Below are 16,365 nucleotides of genomic sequence, written 5' to 3' on the forward strand. Positions count from 1 at the left end.
GATTGTATAAAATTTGAAAAAAAATTATACAGATTATTTTTTTTAAAAATTATAGCTTATAAAAATATGTGCCACCTCTAGTCTATTTTTTAAATTAGAGATCATTATTAAATGGACCCTAGTAAAATAGTAGTGGATTTTGCAAAGAAATAAATAGTTTATATAAATAGCGTAACATTTGTTCAAAAACGTTTTTTTTTTTCAAAGAAATTATTCAAAAACGTTTTAACACATATCTAAACATTTGTCCGATAAACACTTCAATAAGCAGCATTTGATTTAAATTACGTTTGAACACTTGCACTTATTAAAATATTGTTTGAGATGTCTATAAATTGTCTTTATAACTAAATAAATAAATTTTGTAAAAATATCTTTATTACAATTTACAGAAAAAGAAAAAAAAACTTGACCACATTTTTTCATTTGATTATTTTTTTTTTTTTGTGGTGATCAAAATTAACTTTTGCATATTTTATGCATTGTACATACCAACTTTTAGCTCACATGACTTTCTTTGATTAAACTATCTATCCAAACCACCACAAAAAAATTATTTATCCAAAGACACTTCAAATTATTGAAATTGATGAGTCACAATCGCAATTGCAACACAATTTTCAAATGTTCAATTAGCTAACATATGAAAGGTCGTGCTATGGTGGACCATATATATACAAATAATAAATAAAAACACCAAAATTATTTCCAATCAGAAACCTCACTAACCAAAATACAAATAATAATAAGAAGTTAGCATGGTGAGCAAAGCAAAAAGCACTTCAAATTTAATTAAGCAAACTGATAGCAATTAGTACCATTTTTCACTTAAAATATTCAAGGTTTGATGTTATCTCAGGCATTAATACTTAGACTAATCTTTCTGAACAGAAAAAGGAAACACATAAATGGTCTAACATAAATCTAGAACAAATACATACATAATATGCCCGAGACTTGCTGTCAAAATAAACATAAATAAAAACATTGCATCCAATCCGGTGAAAGTTGTACAACAACACAAAATAGCTACCACATAGGCACCACCAAAAGTTGCATTTCTGCATCATGGTCCTCTCTTTCGCCGCTTCGGCTCCACCTGCAAAATTCAAGCATTGTTCATAATCAATGAAAACATGGTTGCAATCACACAACCCTATAGTGTCAATCAAAATAATTAAAATCTTAACACTCAAACATACCATTGATTAAAAGAGATTATGTCCAAAAAGGAATAAAAAACTTGACTAAAATCTCCTCCATTATTTATTACTCACAAAATGAACACTGCTTAATGGCTTTTACAAGAAAATAAAGGCAACAATTTCAACAAACACAAATACAATATGTTGTATGCAAAGACAGCCCCTTATTTTATCAGATCACCAAACCAAAGCTTCAAATTGTTAGAATTCAATTACATAATTAGCTTTGAAAAACACTTTGAAAGAAAAACCACTACCAAAAGATCATTTAGGGTCTTTTCGGATAAACAACTTATTTGCAGCTTATAGCACAAGCACTTATCATTATAAGCGCTTATGTATAAGCTTGCATAAACTATTTTTATAGAAAAAGATAAAAAAAAAAATGTTAAATTGTTCTGTATACGCTATAAGTTGTTTTTATAAGCAATATTGGAGAACTTAAAGAAAATAAGTTGAGAAAAGCTTATGAAAATTGTTGTAAGCTATTTTCATAAGTTCTCCCAAACAGACTCCCAAAACTTATGCCATCAGATAAGCTTAAATATAAGCCAATCCAAACAGGCCCCTAGATATTAACTACTGATTACAAGTCACAACTTATGTCAAACAACTCAAACAGGTTATCAATAGCGGGCACGATAAAATCAAATTTACAAAAATTTACGGGCTTATTAAATCTTATGAAAATAGACAGAATAAAGTACACATATTTTGTGAAATATAGTTCGAAAAAGGAGGATAAGTTCATCAAGCACAAGAATTACCAAGGTAAAAGATAAAACGGATAGAGTTTAAAACAAAAGGGTCCATAGCTCAGTAGTAGAGCATTTGACTGCAGATCAAAAGGTCACCGGTTCGAACCCGGTTGGGCCCATATGTTATTTTTTTTCAATTCTTTTTAATCTCTGAAAATCACAAAAAAATTCATTTCATATTTTTTTATGCCTAGATAATTTCTGATGTCAATACATTTGCATAAGCTTTTTTTAAAAAGAGTACATCAAAGCTCGAGACGTGAGCTAACACAAACATAACCATAGATATCAAAACCACATTTAAAATTTATAAAGGTGTTTCTAAGCAATAAAATGTATAATTCCCTTTTAATCATATTGCAGCATTAGGTCTTCAACTAATTACACTTTGTAGCATATTTCAGTAAAAACGAAAAAGAATTTTGAGAAAAAAACGGATTACGCTAACCATGGTACCAAGAATGAAGAAACACACAATTCAACCAAATTTTAATTAGAATATATGAATCATTTCAAAACTCAAATTTTAATTAGAATACATGAATCAGTTCAAAACTCGAACATTCATTTTCTACACATGAAGCAGCATTCTGTGATAGCCCGTATCAAAGGGCCAAAGCAAAAGAATGCCTCATAATATTTAGAACTAAATTCATGTAGTTATCTGATTTATCTCACCTTGCTATCAGATCCTGGTGATACAGGAAACGCCGCCTGTGGTTTCTTCAAATCATCGTCAGATGAACATTCAGAACAAACAAAATGGTCCAATTTCTTTGCTTCTTCGATAGTCATGCCCACACAAGCAGGATGGTACCTACAAGAAACCTACAAAATGAAGTGTGTACCTTTCATAAAATATAGAGGGAAATACATACGCCTAAAAAGCCAATATAGCATATGACTTCTCAGATGTTCCAAAAATTCAATAATCTTTTGCGATGATTTAAGCATTATGCTAAATAAGTTCAGCAAGAGTTGATGAAAGCATGACAAATAAACCCTTGCATAATTCAATTTATGACCTATAGATTGGAAAAAATAAACAATTAAGCTCAAAGTCAAGATCTTTTAGGTCAACAAACAGAAGATATTAAGACACCAGCAGTTTCATTTCAAACAATGAAAAACAATTGGAGGTTGATTGTTATTTATAATTTTAGCTCTTGTATTAACAGAAAATCTTTTAAACGCCCATGTTCCCTATTTCCAGCATTTATCTGTTTTACTTTAACTGAACAAGCAGAAGGCTTTGTCCTAGGCCGGGACAGAGTTCAAATAACAGAGAATGTATTACAACTATTGAACTTTATCAAACATCTCCCTAGGGCTAAGTCTTTGTTCAATCTTTATCGTTCTTCTAGGAGCTGGAATATCCACATATATTCATTCATCAAAACATCAAAACAATCAACACATCCAAATGCTAAAATTAGATATCGGAAAAAACTAAAAATCACTCAAACTAAACAAACACAGAATACACTGATTTTACCAATCCTTGCACCCTTCACACTGCACCATTAGGTCATCCGGGTTATAAGGCATCTCGCATTTGCAGTATCTACAAAACACAAAAACCAAATCAGCAAATTATTCAAAAAACAAACCTCATCAAATCAAATACTTAAAACTCAATTAGGAAAATAAAGAACCAAAAACAAATTGCTAAAGCAAAAAACTCACACAGCAACACGGTCGGGAGTGAAAGCACCAGTAGCAGCTTTATACTCAAACCTACAATAGTAATCCTCAGAACCTACATTCTCAAGCTTAGTATAGTTCTTGAAAGAGTGAACAATGCATTTCCCTTCAATAGTGTGAGCACTTTGAACATCAAAATGGTCAGATAAAAACAGCTCCTTAGCTCCATGAAACTGTCTTCTTCCACCAATAGATTCTTCAGGTCTATAATACCATCTCACACGAACCCTCACATTGTTCCTATTATCTTGCTCGATCTTCTCCACACGTGCCACATAGGGTGGCTTACTCGTGTCAGAAGGACGCATCAAAACACAATCACCAGCTACAACAACAACAAAACATAAACATAACATAAAACCTCAAAAAACACAAAATTTAAAAACCAAAACTTTCTTGAATCTAAACAAAACCCACATAGTTTTACACATTTCTCTTCACATTTTTCCATAAAAGAAACGATTTTGAAGATGTTTCCTCAACTGGGTCGGTACAAAAACAAAAGGGTTTCAAGGGTTTGCAAATTTATTACCTTTAACAACCTTGTTTGTTCCTCTGATTGTGTAAGAGTCCATGTCCTTTTTTCCTGGTCTTGTCTTCGCCATGTGTGTGTTTGAGTCTCTCTAAGCACTTTTTTCGCAAAAGGGTTGCTGAAATGCTAAGGTTTGAGGTTTGAAAATGGTGAAAAAGGTTGAATTTTTATGAACCCTAAAATTGTGGTTTTGCGTTAAGAAGAAGAACAGAGGAACCCTAAGGTTTCATTCACTCTTTAGAGTATGAGCGTGACGATTCATTTGGCTCTGAGATTTATTACAGTGAAATTTATATTTATTTATTTATATTTTTATGTTATTTAATTAATGTTATGGTTTGTTGAACGTTAAAAAGTGTTTAGTTTCAATGTTTAAATTAACTGTATCTAGTTCAGTGTTTAACTGTGGGTGGTAAGAAAGCATTAATTGTAAAATTTGGTGTTGTGCATTTTGTTTACCTACCTATTTCCACTGTCATGCAATTCACATTTTCATCTAAAGACTTTGACTTACCGTTTTTATCTTTGGTTTTTTGGGGCAAAAAATGTGTGGTATTGTTTTGTCCTGTAGCAATGTTCCTACATGAAAAACACTGTTTTTAGTGGAGAAAAACATAGGATTGTGTTTTTAGGAGAAAATCGGTTTTAATTTAAAAAATTAAAGGTTGTGCTAACATATGCTCTTACGACAGATTTCATAAATGGTACTATTTACTGCAAAACATTAATTTTTAGTCTGTAGAAGAATAAATTGGTACAATTTCCCATACAAAATTTTCATTTTAGGTTTTTTAACACGTACCATGAAGAAAATGACACAAGGTAGCATTTCTCAAAAAATAATACTCAAGTAAAAGTCATAGAAGAATCAAATACTCTCTCCCTCCTTAAGTATAAGTCCATTTGAAAAAGTGTTGTCCTTATGTATAAGTTCATATACAAAATATTAAGTGTATTTTTTTTCTTTCAAAAGATACATCTAGTTAATACTATTAATTTGTCTTAAAATATGAAAAGTCAAATTGAATACACATATAAACAAATGACAATTTAAATTTAAACACAAACTAGACATGTTAACTATGCTTCATATGTTAACTACGCTTCTAAGTGTATGTTTGATTTCAAATCTAGAGGGACCGTAATTGATTATGGCAGTGTAGAATTGATTATGACATGTTTGGTTGCTGACCGATAGAACTGATTCTGCCTCAAGAATTGATTTTACTTGAAGTTATGATTTGTAGCTTTTAATTCTAGAATTGATTTTTACACACGAATTCATAGTTCAACTTACTTTTACACCAATGTATCCAAACACAATTCACTTTTAACCAAAATCAATTCTACAAATCAATTACTATATCAAAATCAATTCTCTCTGCTGCACAACCAAACATACGCTAACTTTGATTAATATGTGTGAAATTAATCAAAGAAACGTATAATAAGGGACAGAGGGAGTACATACTAAATTGTAATTATTTCGACATGTCTTCGGTTCGAACTCAACACTACAAATACAGTGGTGTTAAATTTTTTAATATAGAGGTTTATCATCCATCATGATTCTATCTGACATGAGTGATTATTCTCTGCAATTGCATGCAAATGATATACGATTAAAATTATGTTAATGTGCTAACGATTAGCATAGATGTTCTAACCTGAAGTGATCTTAGATTTTATTGTCTTAATGAATTAATAAAGTTGCGTTCTCTTAATTATTCTAACGTCTTTCTTTTTGTATTTTTTATTGTAAAAGATTCATTAATAATGAATGTTATCTAAAAATACATTTTTAATAGAATTAATCATAGTTAATAAAAAAGAAATACAAGTATATAACACTAATTACTAAGACCATCCACAATGGTGGATGATTCACATATTTAGCACCGAGTTAAATAGGCACCCTCATTGTGGAGTGATATTTATTGGTGCTTATAGAGAATGGTGTCTATATAAGGACCTTCTCTTTCTTCATTTTTTTTATGTGAATTTCATTTAATATTTTCTAATGAAATAAATGAGCATTTTAGAAATGTAATAATAGAGTTATATTAGTGAGACCTATTAGTAAATTTTATTGTGGTGTTGGGTTTAAGGAATTGAGTGCTTATAAGGTACTATTGATATTAAAAATTATAAAATGAATGATATGTACATGTTGGACCCACTTAAACTTTCAATTAAGAAAGCTCCATTGTGAATAGTCTCAGTAAAACTATATGTAAGGTATGAGGTTCAAACATCGACCAAACTACTAAGTAAAACTAATAATTTTGATAAAAAAAAAAAACAAATTGTACCTCCCTCTTACCCATTCTGAAGGCCGCCCCTCGTTCTAATAAACTTTGTTTAGTCTCCTAATAAAACTAGCCTACGATTAACTCGTTAGTATCAATAGAAAATTCCTACACAATTTCGTTTGCTATCAAGTTTTTTTTTTTTCTTTTTTATTTTGATTTTGGAAAACGCTATGTTTCCAAGTTTATTTGTAAAACAACGGAGCTAAGAATGCCATCTCGAAAATATAGGATAATTGTGGACTCATTTAGGCCATAAACGGTTTCTTGAAATTGATTAGAGTTGGTAAAAAGTAACACAAGTGGATAAACCCAAAATATAATGCAGCAGATTGGATTTGGATAAGTGTCATTTCGATTGAACAGTAGAGTATAATGCAGAATAATTATGGTTATTAATTATTCTAATTTGATTGACATCTTACGGTAGATTTACTCTCAGCACCGTTAACATTATACTCCCTCCGGTCCTTATTATAATAAACAATTGACTTTTTAGGTTCATTGTACAAGTGATGTATCTAATCTATATTTATGACGAGATACGTTAATTATTCAATGAACCTAAAAAGTCAATTTTTTCTTATAATAAGGACCGGAAGGAGTAACTTGATGGAGGGACTAATTTGATTGACATTTGACAAATTCAGGGACAATATGACATTTTGATAAATTGGGGGACGAATTTGACTAATCCTTGTAAATTCAAAGTTGAATTTGATGATTTACTCTTAATTTCATAGGTTAAAACTTTCCTTTTTTACTTTTTAGTTAACTTAACAAAATTCTTTGCATATCGCCATAAAACTGTAGAGATGTCACCGAGGACATCCGATCAAATTGGAACGATTCAAAGAAAACCATAGAGATTTCCTGTTATTTTCCACACTAATAATTAAGCCCATATATATGAGATAAGATCCTAACTTAGGTTTGGAACATTTTGTTCCCCAAAGGCAGTAGCAATGAGAAAATCAGAGCACCTAAAACATGATCAAGAGGTGTTGTATCATGATATATCAACATGTACGTGTGGTTTGGTGCCGAACGCCCACACTTGTGTTCAATGATTGAAGCCAAGGACAAATATTTGGTGCTACCATTTTTGAAGTATTTAGTTAGAAGGACAATAGTACTATGCCATCATATAACTGCTACCATTTTTATTTTAGAAATCCGTAAATGTTTTAATTCTAAAGCTATATGTATATTCTGTTCAATTGCAACCATACTCCATACTAGTGATAAGAACATATGTCCAAAATTACACAAGAACAAGCATGAAAAATGAAGTACAACGAGGAGAAGGAGGAGCTCCTTCAAGAGTCTGAACATTGTACTAATCTTTTTAACGTTATTTGTCATTGATTTTGTTTGAAATAGATTTTATTTTGTGTTCTTGGCAGTGATAAAATCAAAATAGTACCATCACAATTCTAAGCATAGTGGTTGTTGGATTTCTGTGTGACAGCATCAACCAATAAGGGAGAAGTTCAATTCAATTTGTTGGCTTGAGTGAGATTGTACAAGAGGGGTTTGGATCCCCTCGCACCAAGCAGTTAAATCTTGTCCATTCAAAATTAATTAAGTGAGAGTATTTAATATTTAAAAAGAAGAGAGAGATAACTATTAATGGTTGTGATTAAAACTGAAGAAAAAACTGGAGAGACTCCGCTGGAGAGGATCTTTTCCCCCTACAAGAGGAACTTACATATGAATCTTATTCTTAACAAGTACTCACTCTATCCCTTAATACATGACACAATTGACTCAATTACGCATTCCAATGCATAGTTTTGAGCTTAAATATCTTGAATAATATATTAGAAAAAATTATGAAAATTTGATATTTTGAAAATATTTATCGAGACAAATCTAACGACATCTTATATGATATTATTTATCTATGTAAATTAGTAGGAAAATTATGATCAAAGTAAATTAGGTCAAAATTGCACATTTTCAAACAGGTCATCTATTGCGGGACGGAGAGAGTAACATAGATATCACATTATGTTTATGTCTCCTAGCTTATTAGTCTCTACCTTAGTACATTTTGTACATACAAACTTATATAAATTTGCAATGTTAATGACTAAGGGTGTGTTTGATAAAAATAAGTTATAAGTTAGCTGATAGCTGATAAGCTAGCTGATAGCTGAAAAGCTAGTTTATAGCTGATAGCTGGTAGCTTATAGCTGAAAAGTTAACTTATTAAAATTAAAAGTGCTTGGTAAAATTAGCTGCTGAAGTGACTGATAAATATAAAATGACATAAAAGGACATGTTTGTTTAATTTTTTTTATAATTCATATATAATTTTTATTACTTAATGTTTTTCTTGTTAAATATTTAAATTTATTTCAAATTATTTTAATCTCTAAAATGATAAATATATTTATGAATTTAATTGACATTTTTTATTTAACAAAATTTTTTTTATAAATTTTATTTAACTAAACTTTTTTTTGAACAAAAAAAAGCCACATAATTATGGTAAATTATGGTAACTTTTTTTTAAAACTTTTTTAACTAAACTTGCTTCACTATTTATGGTAAATTTTATATATAATTATTTATTATATGAATTAAGAGTAAGGTAAAAAAAAAGATTGAACAAGAAAAATTAAAAAGCCATATATACTATTGCTGAATGCTAAAACGTGAGCAATTTTTTTTGTTTTGTTTTTTTAAGAGGAACGTGAGCGGTTATATTAGAAAGTGGTTAGTTTTATAATTAAAAACAACAAAATAAAATAAATAAAAGGTTAAAATTAGAAGAAAATATAAAAAGCTAAAAGCTAAAAGTTCAAAAGCTACTTGAAATAGCTTTTCAAAAAACGCTATAAGTTAATGAAAAAAGCTTTTTACCAAACACATCTTATTTTATCAAAACAAGCTTATAAGCTTGTCCAACAAGCTATAAGCTAGCTTTTTTGTGTTACCAAACACAGTCTAAGTTATGATTCATTTTCATTAATTTTTTTTAGCAATTGAATTAGTTTCGAACATTTGGAGACTAAAATTATACCGTGATATCCTTTTCGGCTTCTATTGCATAAGTTTTGTTAGTTCTTTATTGTATTTTTTGTTCGAATAGTAATTTTTTTTTACATATTTTTTCTTTTGACGATGCAACAATTGAACCTTATTAAAAAAACAAACAATTGAAGCTTGATAATTATAAATGACATTGCAAAATGAATTTGTTTCTATTTTAACCTACATATTGTCAAGATGAATTCCTTTTGCTGTCATTCATAAAAGTAAAAACAAATTAAAAAAGAGTAGTGTTAGTAATCATTGGAGTAGTTGTAGTATAAAAAAAATGGACCCTTTATATATTGTTTTAGATTATTCAAAATTATTTACTTATAAGGACACACTCAAAAATGTTGCATGGGTTAGTCATTGATTACATAGTTGTAATTTTGAAAAAATAATTAAAAAAAGTCTTATAAATGTAGTACGAGAATGACCTTTTTTAAAATAATTGAAGCTTGGTTTTTGCTTCTTCTTTTATTTTTTATTTTTTATTTTATATCACTAAGGAAGTGGATTCGAACATTAATAGATTCACAACAATTCATATATCTATTCGAAAAGCAACATAGTAGTGCATTATTTGAACTACATATTTAACATAATCTAAGGTAACGCACTCTTGAACATGACAAATATACCATATGTGTATGTATATATAGTGTGTATATAGTCCATAAGTCTTAGTTCAACCGATAAAAACATCAAAATTGTTTGATCAGACATTATGATCGAGACTCGAACCACGACACTTCCATTTATGTGTGTACATTTATAATAACTTTGTCATTTCGTCAATAATTAAGGATGTCGATGAGTATCTTTGGGTACATGTAATATATATCCGTCTCCGCGCCATTGGATAAATATGATACCTGTGTGCATCCCTGTACCTGCGCGGGTATCGTCATATGAATAATCCAGGGGTATTTAAGTACCATGAATATTCACGGATATCCATGGATTTTTGAAAAAATATATTTTTTTAATTATCTAAAAACTTTAATTTTTAAACATCTATTTTAATTTTATAAGTCATACATAATCCATTTAAACTTCATAATCCATACAAACTTCATAGTCCTTATATAATCTATGCAAATTCGTGAAGTTCATGCAAATTCTATATAAAAAGACTCATGTATTCTAAATCTATACCCGTATCCGTAAAGTAGCGGGTAGTTAAATATCTATTTATTATACCCGTGGGCAAAATATTTTTTTTGCCAATATAATGTAATTAAAATTTATTGAGACAATATATCTCAATTTTTTTTAAATCAAACAATTCATATTCAAAATTTATTGTTTAAATTTATTTTGGTGGAGCGTAGTGGGTTCTCAATATGTGATAGATTTATAAAAATATGATGATATGATATGATATAAATTAGGATTAATCGTTGACATAGCTCATGTAATATATGTGAAGCTTAGAAATAGCGCTTATAAAAAAACACATATTATGCCTATGTAATTTGATATTCTTTTTGACGAAAATAGTCATTTTGGTCATTGTATGTACACCTTGCTGTCAGACAGGTCCATGACTCAGAGAAAAACACAAAAAAGGTATTGACACCAAAAGCTGTTGGTCACTTTGATCTCCGACGTTAGGTTTGATCGTTAACTCTACAAAAAAGCTGAGCTGGCCTTTTTTTGTAGACAAATATGCATGATGTGGCAACAGGGACCAAAATCCGTCCAAACACCAACTTCTCATTTCCCTTCACACTCTCTCTATGCACCTTGTCCGGCACAAACCAAAGCCACCGCTATAACACTGCCCGTCGATTGTTCAAAGAATCGTCTTGTCAATGTCCTTCAACCTTAAATCCCATTAGTGAAACTCATACATTGTTTGGACAAAAAATAAAAAAATTATAGCTCTCTTTACATCTCCTCATCATCAATATTCATCTCATATCAATCCAAAAATTTCCATCCTCCTCCATATACTCTCTTATCTTATTCAAATCCATAAAATTTTTTAGTTTTAAACAATGGTCGAATAAGGCTTATTTACATTTTTAGTCCCTTAACTAATTATGTGGTTTCATTTTGGTCCCCTAACTAATTAATGTTACAAACTGGTCCCGCAAGTCTATTCCGTCCATCAGTTAAGTCCCTTCCGTCCATTTTAAATTTGAAAACGTTAACTTGTGTTTGTGGCAGATGATGTGGCAAGTGTGGGTTGGGGATAAGGTTATGACATGGCAAAAGTGGATCTTTTAGAGAGATTTGTAGAGAGAGGAAACTACTACTTCATCTTTCTCTCTTCTCCCGTCGTTCCTTTTCTTCTTCCTTCTTCCTTCCTTTCAAATTTCTTCTTCCTACCCTTCCCAAATTCAAATACTCTTCACTAAACAAACCCAGATCTCGAAATTACCTGAAATCCCAAATACTTTTTCAAAACCAGATTTTGAAACTCATCATGTCCACTGTTTCCCAGAATTCGAAAACCAACTCAATGCAGCAAAGTGGAAACTCGTCAGCTTCGTGTTATGGATCTATTCTCAGGAGAAGATCATTTAGAGACTGTAGATGTGGTGAAAAACAAGTGTTGAGAACTGTTAGTGATGTAACCAATCCGAATTTTGGGAATTTTTTTTGGGGATGTATCAATTACAAGAACCAATTTGATAAAGGTTGCAACTACTTTAACTGGTTTGATACAATGGATGATATCATTGATGCAAAAGATCAGGAGATTGAGAAGCATAAGAAGAAAACTGTGAAGTATAAGATTGCATTAGCTCGTTCACAAAAATGGTTGAAAATATCTATTGCATTTGGAATTGTAAGCTTTGGGATTGTCCTAGTATTGTTAACAATATTGTTGTGTAACAATAACAATCTTTTGGGTCAATTGTATTTGAAGTAGTTTAAGGAGGTGTATGTAATGCCACTGTGTTGGTGAATTGTTATCTGAAACAATGTATTATTATCTTTTAAGTTAATGTATGATTATCTTTTGAATCAATGAATGGTTTCATTCTCTATTTATTTGCATATAATAAGCTGCTATGATAATAAGCTAATATGATAATAACCTCCTAAAAACAAAAAACCAGTACAGGAAATAAGGTAACAGCAGCAGTAATAAGCTGCTATGATAATAAGCTGTTATAACAGCAGCAGCACAAAATAAGGTAACAGCAGCAGTAATAAGCTGCTATGATAATAAGCTGCTATAACAGCAGCAGCACAGACCAGCACAGTGGATAAACAAGACACTTATAACTTTAATGCCAAAATAGAGACACTTATAACATATAACTTATAACATAAAATAAGTCTTACATTCATAATTAAATAGAGACATAATGCCAAAATAAGGTAACCAGAACATGAACTTAGGTAATCCTTAAAGTTATACATCCCAAAAAAGGTTACCATAAAGTCAGTCATACTTGACCAAAATGAGTCTTAATACCAAAATACTAACAAGTCATACATGACCAAAATGACATAAACAGAAACTAAATTTGAACATAAACATAATTCAAGTGTTTTATGGCTGAGTTGATGTTGATCCCTTCTTCTTTTCAAGTGGTGTTTTTTTTTTCTTTGTTGTTGGTTGACTTAAGGAAGCCCTTTTTGGTGCCTTGTCCTTCTTACTCTTCTGAGATGGTTTTGAAGTAGTAGCAGACCTCATAGAATGAGTACTTCCATTTCCACCAGTTGCATTAGCAGTACCAGTTGGAGTAGATTGTATAGAAGCTGATGCAGTTGCAGTTGCAACAGATTGTGCAGAAGCTGATACAGTTAAAGTTGCATTAGTACCAGTTGCAGCAGATTATGCAGAAGCTGATACAGTTAAAGTTGCATTAGTACTAGTTGCAGCAGATTGTGCAGAAGCTGATGCAGTTGCAGTTGCAGAAGCTGATGCATTAGCACTAGTGTTGCCATCTGTAGCAGTTGCATGTGTGGGTGGTGGTGGTAGGTTGCAGGTAGATTTGTTGTGACCCTCTTTCTTGCACCTACTGCATTTGACTCCATTTTTAGCCCTCTTCAACTGTTGTTCATCCCTCTTTTCATCTGCATCCTTTCTTCTTTTTTTCTTTGGCCTTCCAGGCTGCCTCTTGATTGGAGGTGGTTGAAGATCTGCATACTCAGTCCTTCTCCATAGAGCCTGCCCATTAGTTGGATATATGATAGACCTGTAACAAGCTTCATACTTATCCTTCCTAAAACAGTCTGGAACATATTGATCAATGTCAATACTCTGGCTTTTCATGCATGATATAGCATGACAGCAAGGCAACCCAGTTATAAGCCATTTCCTACAAGAACATTCTCTTCTCAACAGATTGACAGCAAATGTTTCTTCTCCATTCCCAGTCATTGAAAGATATCTGGCCTCATAATCAAATTCACTACCACGCCTGTCAATAACATTATACATAATCAGGAAATAAAGGAGAAACAATATGCAATATGCATACATATACATAATTGGCATAAAGGACATAAATGAAATATAGTAGAGCTATGGTTTTACCTCACAAGTAGATTGTTGGTGTAACTGGACTCTTTAGCAAGTATTTTTTTAATGTTAGGTAAAATGCTACCTTCATAATTTGCCCCTTTCTGTCTGTTTTTTTCCCACCTTTCCATCAAGTAAACTCTAAGTTCCTCAAGCATTGTAACCACAGGTTTCTCTCTTGGACCAACTATCACTGAATTGAATGCCTCAGTCATATTGTTTACTAATGTATCACATAATGGACCATTAATAAATTTTGACTTGCTCCAATGTTTTGCTGGTGTTTGCATTAGATGGTTGTATGCTTCTTCTGATATAGCCTTTATCTCATTCATATGCTTCTCAAAAGCATTTTCATAGGTGGTTTTGGCTGCGTTCCACATCAGCTCCTTAAGTTTTTTTCCAGGATACTTCTTTCTAAAGTTGTTGTACAAGTGCCTTACACAAAACCAGTGGTCTACATCAGGTAGTAAGTCTGCCATTGCAGGAAGCAAACCCTGCATATATGAGTGTTTTAAATTAAAAATATTAAATGATACTCTAAAATGTATAATGAAAAAAATAATATTAATAGAAATTGAAAGTATTAAATTATACCTTCTGTTGGTCACTTATGAATGTATAAGTATTGCATACTCTTGCACCTCCCAAGTCAGATATTAGTAAATCCAAAAACCAAGTCCAGCTTTCTTTGGTCTCACCCTCAACAACATCATAAGCTATTGGTAACATCTAGTCATTAGGGTCTCTCCCAATGGCAGTGAGTAATTGTCCCCCATAATAACCTTTTAGGAAACACCCATCCAAACCTATAATCTTCCTACATTGCTCAAAACTATCTTTGCATGCTTTAAAACATATGTAAACCCTCTTAAAATGAGGATAGAAAGATCTCTCAGGGTTCTGTAAATCACCTTCAACACTTTGAAATGGCTGAGTTTCCACCCTCACAGTAGAGTTAGGATTTGACCTCAAAAGTTCATGACAGTAATCATACATTCTAGTGTATTGATCCCTGTATGACCCATCCACTATATCAATGGCATAGGACTTAGCTCTGTATGCCTTTGTTTTGTTGATATCAAGGTTCCATTTCTGCTGTGTCTTTGTCATTATTTTGTCCAATTTAATGTCTGCATTCTCCCTCACTGTGTTGTTCAGCTTAGCACCTAACCACTTAGAAGTCAACATCTTAACTTTAAATTCCCTACCACACGTGTGATGATCAATAATCTTCCTGAGTTGCCAAGTTTCTTCCCCATCTATCTTTGCACAAAATGCTTTCCATGAACAAAGTCCTTTTTTTGCAAACTACTCTAACCCTCTTCTTATCATTCTTTCTAAATTTCAAGTCATAACCATTATGCACGGCATATGTTCTAATCCCCTCTTGAAAAGCCTTTTTAGTCACAAAAAAGTACCAACTTCCCATTTGTAGTCAAGCATTGAATCCAGTAACTTAAATGTTTGGAATTTGGTATTAGTTTGACCATTATCATCCTCACTATCACAATCACTGTTTAGCTGGTCACTATTGTAATCCTCAACATCACTTAACCCAAATAATGGTGCCTGACTAGACTCACCAATTTCATTATCAGCACCTACAGCCTCTTCCACTACAACATTATCAGTAACAGTATTTTTCCTTGGTCTTCCTCTCTTCTTTTTGGGTTTACTTCCACTAGCAGCCTCTGAATTAGTGTTAGGTTGAGTTATGGGAGGTAAAGTTGAGTTATGGGAGGTAGCAGTTTGGAAAGTTTGTGAGGGGATGTCTGGTAACACAATTTGTGAGTTGTTATTAAGGGAAGGTTCAGGTTCAGGTGCTAGTGTAAAATCATCAAAGTAATCCTCTAGTTCAATTTCATCTTCTGAGTCAAAAGTGCTTCCCAAATCACTATCCTCATCACTATTATTTGCATCAGGTGGGATAAAAGCATTTGAGGGACCACTTTCTTTTTCCACCACATTTTCCCCACTACCATTATCTTCCACAGTGTTACTAATGGGCCCACCATTCATATCTTGCACAATATCATTGTTGGGCCCATAATTGTCCACACCCACCTCAGCTTCTTCCATTTCCACTACATCTGGCCCATTATCTTCAAGCACATCAGCTGGGCCAACATTACCCCCTGCATTTGGCCCTTGAATAAAATTTGCTAATGTTGGATACTCCTCAACAACAAGTTCTTCCAAAGTGTGTATCACATACAGATGGGCTTCACCCTCATCATAAGCAATGTTTTTCATCCTATTTGTACCTACATCATCTCTTAGCCTAACTATTTCATCCTCAAGCACAGGGTCATAATACCATAAA

The 16,365-nt window shown here is 31.9% G+C and overlaps 1 protein-coding gene, 1 non-coding gene and 1 pseudogene across 3 annotated transcripts; 1 reads left to right on the forward strand and 2 right to left on the reverse strand.

The window, feature by feature from the left end:
- Nucleotides 1–759: 759 nt before the first annotated feature.
- Nucleotides 760–4,445, reverse strand: EBS (PHD finger family protein / bromo-adjacent homology (BAH) domain-containing protein). Its single transcript, XM_085745591.1, has 5 exons — nt 4,200–4,445; nt 3,650–3,992; nt 3,459–3,527; nt 2,642–2,780; nt 760–1,099 (listed from the first exon to the last, which is right to left on the reverse strand). The coding sequence occupies exons 1-5, from the start codon at nt 4,270–4,272 to the stop codon at nt 1,067–1,069; spliced, it is 657 nt and encodes a 218-aa protein (XP_085601717.1). The 5' UTR covers nt 4,273–4,445; the 3' UTR covers nt 760–1,066.
- Nucleotides 2,011–2,082, forward strand: TRNAC-GCA (transfer RNA cysteine (anticodon GCA)). Its single transcript has one exon. It is a non-coding gene; the product is annotated as a tRNA-Cys (tRNA).
- An 8,619-nt stretch (nt 4,446–13,064) lies between the features above and the next one.
- Nucleotides 13,065–15,650, reverse strand: LOC146949644 (uncharacterized; annotated as a pseudogene). Its single transcript, XR_015028077.1, has 4 exons — nt 14,637–15,650; nt 14,055–14,536; nt 13,388–13,938; nt 13,065–13,309 (listed from the first exon to the last, which is right to left on the reverse strand). The product of XR_015028077.1 is annotated as an uncharacterized LOC146949644 (transcript).
- Between the last annotated feature and the right edge of the window lie 715 nt (nt 15,651–16,365).

This window comes from Medicago sativa, chromosome 2, assembly GCF_051527215.1.
Source record: "Medicago sativa cultivar Bolivia chromosome 2, Bolivia_mono, whole genome shotgun sequence".
NCBI classification, from domain to species: domain Eukaryota; kingdom Viridiplantae; phylum Streptophyta; class Magnoliopsida; order Fabales; family Fabaceae; genus Medicago; species Medicago sativa.